This window comes from Lampetra fluviatilis, chromosome 3 (genome assembly GCF_964198595.1).
Source record: "Lampetra fluviatilis chromosome 3, kcLamFluv1.1, whole genome shotgun sequence".
Classification (NCBI taxonomy): domain Eukaryota; kingdom Metazoa; phylum Chordata; class Hyperoartia; order Petromyzontiformes; family Petromyzontidae; genus Lampetra; species Lampetra fluviatilis.
In genome coordinates, this window is record NC_136277.1 from 35,360,424 (window position 1) to 35,367,483 (window position 7,060).

Consider the following 7,060-nt stretch of genomic DNA (forward strand, 5'->3'; position numbering starts at 1 on the left):
ATACCCAGGCAGGTGCTTAGTTTTGGTGGGGCTGATGGTAAGGCTCCACCTCTTAGTGGCACGCTCCAGTCTCAGCAGCAGCGTCTCCAACTCCTCTTCTGAATGAGCAGCTATTACCAAATCATCGGCATACATAACGTGGTTGACCAATATGGAGCCATCCCTTGATTGCACCCGGGCGTCGATCTGCCTCCCATTATATCTGTACCAAATGGAAATTCCCCCGGTACAGTTATTGAAGGCTTCACGAACTACGCAGTCGAAATAGATGTTAAATAATGTGGGAGCCAAAGGACATCCCTGTCGCACCCCAAGGTGTACAGGGAAAGGCTCCAACTCCCGGCCACGTAGTTTTACCCGGGCCCGCTCACCATCATGAAGGTCCTTAATGATCGTGAGCAGAGGGTCAGGGACTCCGAAAGCACGAAGAACAACCCAGAGCCCAGGCCTACTGATGGTATCATAGGCCTTGACCAGGTCAATAAAGCAGAGATGTAGATATTGTTGGAATTCCCTACACCTCTGCTGTAGCAGACGGACAGAAAATATGGCATCTGTGCAGGACCGCCCTTTCCTGAAACCGCATTGGGGTTCTGCAAGCCTCTCCTCAGCGTGCCTAGCAAGGCGATGTTGAATAATCCTTGCCAGACCTTTCCCGGCACACTGAGGAGTGAGATTCCCCTGTAGTTGTTACAGTCTGTGCGGTCCCCCTTCTTAAAGAGGGGGACCACCAGGGCATCCTTCAATCCTGCGGAACCCGTCAGTGGTCCAGACTGTTGTTATGATGTCATATAGGGCAGTCTGTGCACAAACGCCACCCTCCCTCAGCATTTCGCTTGGGAGATCATCTCTGCCCAGTGCCTTTCCTGGTCTCAGACTCCGGATCGCCTTCAGTACTTCCTCAACAGATGGCACCTCAGCCAGCCACTCACAGGGGGTGACCTCTTCCATTATTTGAGGCACCGCAGCCTCAGCAGGGTTATCCCCACTTTGTGCCATGATGTTTTCCTGACTGAGAGATTTTCCCTCCCCCAGGACCTCACAGAAATGCTCAGCAAATCTGCAAACCTGTTCCTGGGGGTCAGAGATTGGATCACCGTTTTTTCCCCTAATGATGGTAATAGGTGTGGCGCTGCAGGTTACTTTTTTGATGGAGTTAAATAGTGATTTGTGATCGCGGGCCACTGAGGCAGACTCCATCTCCTCAGCAACCCGCGACCACCACCCATCCTTGCAGCGCCTTACGGCTCTCCGAACCTCCGAGCGAAGGCTGCGGTAAACCTCATTCTCTGATGTGGGATGCTGTAGCCGATGAGAGTGGGCCTGTCACTTTTCTCAATTAACCTGAACACCTCCTCTGTCAGCCAGGGTTTCTGGGGAGGTCTGGACCGCATACCCAAAGCAGCCATTGCAGCTGCATGAGTCAGTCCTAAACTTCGCCCATTTACCCTCGACATCAGGAGGAGTGGGGATGATGCCAACCCCAGCTGCAAGCGATGATGAAATTCTCGCTTGCAACTTTCATCAGCTAACTGAGACCAGGCTACTTTTGGTTGGAATGGGGTCCTGGGTGTACACCCACCACCGGAGTGGAAGAATGGCAGGCGCATCTTACAGATGACTAGTCGATGGTCAGAGGGCAGATCAGCTCCACGGTAGGTCCTGGTGTCAAGGACATGGGCTCGCATCCGCTGGTCCGTCACTATGTAGTCCAGCAGATGTTCTTGCTTGGACCCGGCATGCATCCATGATGTTGTGTGGATGCGCCGATGCCGGAAGAGCGTGTTGGTAATTACAAGCCCATGGGCTGCACAAAAATCTAGCAGCCTCCTACCGTTGTTATTGAGCTGATCTGGCCCATGCCTTCCAATCACTCCAGACCAGGTGCCAGCATCATGACCAACTCGGGCATTGAAGTCACCCAACAAGATGACTCTGTCCCGAGTGGCCACTTTAGCCAGCACCTGTGACAGGAGGTCATAGAAGGCATCTGACTCATCGGCTTTGCCTGCATCCCTCCACGGATGTTCGTCTTCGGTGGGGGCATAAGTAACCACGACCACCACTCCTTGCCTCGGGTTGATGGGAAGGCGAGCCCAAAGTATCCTGGGGCTTACAGCTTCCCACACCTCACCGCCACGCTCCCACACCCCCTTCATTCTTTTGTTCAGAAGAAGAGCCACACCCTGTTGTTTGGCAGTCTCCTGCCCCGAGTGGAGGACTGTCCACCCATCATGGTGGCAGGAGCCAGAACCGGTCCACCGGACCTCCTGAATGCCACAGAGATCCAGGCGGTACCGGTCCAGCTCCCGACAAAGGAGTGTCAGCCTCTCCTCCGCAGTGAGCGTTCGAACATTCCACGTGGCCATCCGCAATGGTTTTTCGTTGTTTCTGGAGGAGCCCCGAGGGTGAAGATTCAATCTCCTGGCTCCGCCAAATGGGGTTTGGCCAGGAGACGTCATAAAAGCCTGTCCCCCCAGGGCCTCAGGCACAAGCTTATTTGTTTCATGTTTATGTTTATATCGTAGTTTAGTGGTAATTAATTGAAGGTGGAGGGGTTACTAGCCCCTCGCACCCGTCCAGAGCCCCCGTTTAGCCACTGTGGTGGTCACAGACGCCATGAGGGGAGAGGCCAATGGGCATTGGACCTCCCCACACAGCACTGCCCACGACAGTGTTGCCCGTCCGGCACCGCGAGGAAGGTAGGAGGTTGTTTTGCCGGACTCACACACGCACATAGAGCCACACACACACATCGACTTACACACATTGACTCACACACACACATCGACTGACACACATCGACTTTCACATACACACATCAACTCAGAAACACACATAGATCGATGCACACACACATCAACGTACACACATCGACTCACACACACACACATCGAGCGTTCGAACATTCCACGTGGCCATCCGCAATGGTTTTTCGTTGTTTCTGGAGGAGCCCCGAGGGTGAAGATTCAATCTCCTGGCTCCGCCAAATGGGGTTTGGCCAGGAGACGTCATAAAAGCCTGTCCCCCCAGGGCCTCAGGCACAAGCTTATTTGTTTCATGTTTATGTTTATATCGTAGTTTAGTGGTAATTAATTGAAGGTGGAGGGGTTACTAGCCCCTCGCACCCGTCCAGAGCCCCCGTTTAGCCACTGTGGTGGTCACAGACGCCATGAGGGGAGAGGCCAATGGGCATTGGACCTCCCCACACAGCACTGCCCACGACAGTGTTGCCCGTCCGGCACCGCGAGGAAGGTAGGAGGTTGTTTTGCCGGACTCACACACGCACATAGAGCCACACACACACATCGACTTACACACATTGACTCACACACACACATCGACTGACACACATCGACTTTCACATACACACATCAACTCAGAAACACACATAGATCGATGCACACACACATCAACGTACACACATCGACTCACACACACACACATCGACTCACGCACACAAACACATGGGCTTACACACACAAACACAGCGACTGTCACGCACACGCATATGGACTCAAACACACATCGACTCACACACACACATCGACTTATACACACAAATATCGACATACACACAGCGACACACACATCGACTTACACACATCCATAGACTCACACATCGAACTACACACACACATGGACTTACACACACATCGATGTACACACACACATCGACTTACACACACAGCGACTCACACACACATCGACTTACACACACATCGACTTACACACACATCGACTTACGCACACATCGACTTAAACACACACATACATAGACTCACACACACATCGAACTACACACACACATATGGACTAACACACACACATCGACGTACACACACACACATGTGTAGTGTAGTAGAATGGGGGCTGCAGGCAGGTGTCACGGGGGTCGTGTCGGGCCGTGACACTCTGCGTGAACCCAACAGGACACGTGACCGGATAAAGGGGGGCCAGGGCCCCCAGGGGGGTCCACGTGGTTGGGGTTCGGGCCTTCCCGAAGGATCGGGAAGGAAGGCATGGCCTGGGGTGGTGCCGGAGTGGTTCTAAGCGGGGCGTGGACGGAGAGCTGGGGCTGTTCTGTGCGGTTCTGCTGGGTCAACTCTGGGATGAAGCCACCATCTACGATCCTCGGTCTCCGGTCCAGAAATGTAGTATCCCCGTATGTTCGCTAAGTTAGGAACGGTGGTTACCACCACCCTATGTCGTTATCCTGCTAATGTTAAGAGTTACCCGTTGTGTTTAGCTAATAAATAGTGTTGCCTCCAAAGTTCCAATGTGCGCCTGAATTGAACCTACTACACATGAACTTACGCACACACACACATCGACATACACAGACATCGACCTACACACACATCGACCTACACACACACATGGACCCACACACACACATCGACTCACACACACAGCGACTCTCTCACACACACACATGGACTTACACACACATCGACTCACACACAGAAATATCGACTTACACACACACATCGACCTACACACACACATGGACTCGCACACATCCATACATCGACCCACACACAGACACATCGACTTGCACACACACAGTGAGTCACACACACACATCGCGACTCACACATACACATCGACTAACACATGGACTCACACACAAAGACACAGATCCCCCATATAGCCTTAGCAGACTGTAGGGGCAAGTGCTGTTAGCGAGAAACTATGAAGGCCGGAACGGTACATGAGGGGGTGGGTGGTCAGCGCCACGCCCGACCGCCTTTTTCTCCCCAGTGGCGATGTTTACACACCGCACCAGGTACTCATTTGAGGCTGAGTCGACCTAGGGGAGACCCAGGACCGGTTCAGATCATCGTCACTGGTGTTGGCCGTGAGTGGGAATCGAACCCTGGTCGCCAGGTTAATAGTGCAGCGCGCTAACCGCTCCACTACGCAGACATATTGACTTACACACACACACACATCAACTCACACACACATCGACTGACACGTGGACTCACACAACAACAACAACAACCGCCATTCGCCACTAAGTGGTGGTGACGTCACCACGACGCTTGTGCCAGGCTATGTGCACCTTGAGGCCACGTGAAGTGTCGAACGCCCGCTGGCAGGTCACGGGGCAGACCCAAGTGTCAAAGGTCGACTGACTGAGATGACTGAGATGACTGGCTGATGCACCACCTGTGCCCCCTACTGTGCTAACTTGCTGTGCTTTAGCCACCCAGCGCTCCGCTCGTTGTGAGCGTCGCTCCTCCGCCCTCCGTTGTTGTTGGAGGGCGACTGCCTCCAACTGCCCAGTAGCGTCCTTCACGAGCCTCCTCCACAAAGGCCGATCTTGACACCGCTGGTACCAGTCATCGGCAAGTCCACTCAGCTCCACGTCCTCCTGTACCACATCACTCCATTTCTCTAGCCCATGCCGTGCCCGTTTAGCCCCCTCGATCTGGCCGAACAAAAGCTGTTTAGGCATGCGGTAGCTGGGCATGCGGGCTACATGACCCAGCCAACGCAGCCTTGCCTGCCGGAGGAGCTCACCGATGGGACTTTGCCCAGATCTTTCGAGAATTTGTGAGCTCCTCACACAATCCAGCCTGGTTAAACCCAGGATGGATCGTAGGCAGGCCAGCCTAAATGTTTCCAACCGGCGAAGATGCTCCATTAGGGGGGTCCACGTTTCGCAAGTGTAGAGAAGGGAGGGAATGACTGTGGCCGAGAAGACCTGAAGCTTCGTGCGGAGCGACAGACCCGGTAGCTTCCACACAGCGTTATGCAACCGATGAAAAGATATTGCCGCTCGACTGATTCGGAGTGAGACCTCTGCTGTTAAACTGGAGCCGGTCATAAGCACACATCGACCCACACACACACATCGATGCACACGCACATGGACTCACACGCACACATGGACTTAGACACACATTATTGTAAAATTATGTAACCTAGTTGTTAAATATTAGTTGTGTACACACGCACACACATTGACTAACACACACACATCGACTGACACGCAGACATATGAACTCACGCACACACACATCGACTCGCACACACATCGACTTATACACAGATACACGGCCGTACACACACACAGTTGCAGACACGCACATAGACACACATTAATATTGTAATATTTAGCAGCTAAATATTAGTTGTGTACACACACACACCACGCACACACATTGACTAACACACACAGAGACATCGACTGACACACACACATATGGACTCACGCACACACACACATATAGACTTATGCACACACACACGGACGTACAGACACACTAACATCGTCGCAGACACGCACATGTACTCACACACACACCAGGACTTAGACACTTGAATGATACTCTTATATAATCGCAAAACTTTATCTGTGATGAATGCTGCACTTTCTGTCGTTTTCATGCAGGGGGCGCTGCAAACCTACGCGCTCCTGCATGAACGACGGAGGCGCAGGGACAGACGTTCGATTACGTTGGAATCGATCTGCAGACGGTGGTCTTCTCGCACGGCCAGCTCTGTCGCCTTATCTCGATCCCACAATCCCAAACAGGTAAAGGTCCACGTCGAGCCGAACCCCCAGCAAGGCCATCTACTTAACGACGAGAGAAAATTCACACGAAATGTCCTATTCAATGAAGTTTTCCAGATGTAAAATGATATAAGCTTTTCATGAAATACAATTTTAAAAACATAATACAGGGTGTTTCAAAAGATTGGACACAATTTCAAAGCAGTATATTTCACGATTGCAACATGTTACAATTACACAAAAAGCTACAAACAGTTTAATGAGTCATCAAGTTTTTATAAATGCTCTATGTGCCCTCCACCTGCTGTACGGACAACATCGAGACAATAGTTGATTTCGCCCCAAACGCCTCTCAAAGTGTCTTCTTCCACTGAAGTCACCGCTGCCGTGATTTTGTTTTTGAGGTCATCCAGATTAGTCGCAAATGGTGGCACAAAAACACGGTCTTTGACGTATTCCCATAAGAAAAAGTCGCAGGGTGTGATGTCTGGGGATCTTGGGGGCCAAAGAGTGTAGCGCCAAGTCTTGGGGTCC

At 52.0% G+C, this 7,060-nt stretch overlaps 1 protein-coding gene across 1 annotated transcript in view; it reads left to right on the forward strand.

Moving 5' to 3' along the window:
• PRUNE1 (prune exopolyphosphatase 1) overlaps positions 1 to 6,712 on the forward strand; it is a 60,522-nt gene extending 53,810 nt beyond the window's left edge. Inside the window, exon 9 of the mRNA XM_078855021.1 lies at positions 6,404 to 6,712. Coding sequence (XP_078711147.1) covers positions 6,404 to 6,551 — 148 coding nt within the window. The 3' untranslated portion in view covers positions 6,552 to 6,712. The remainder of the gene's footprint in view (positions 1 to 6,403) is intronic.
• Positions 6,713 to 7,060: the final 348 nt, after the last annotated feature.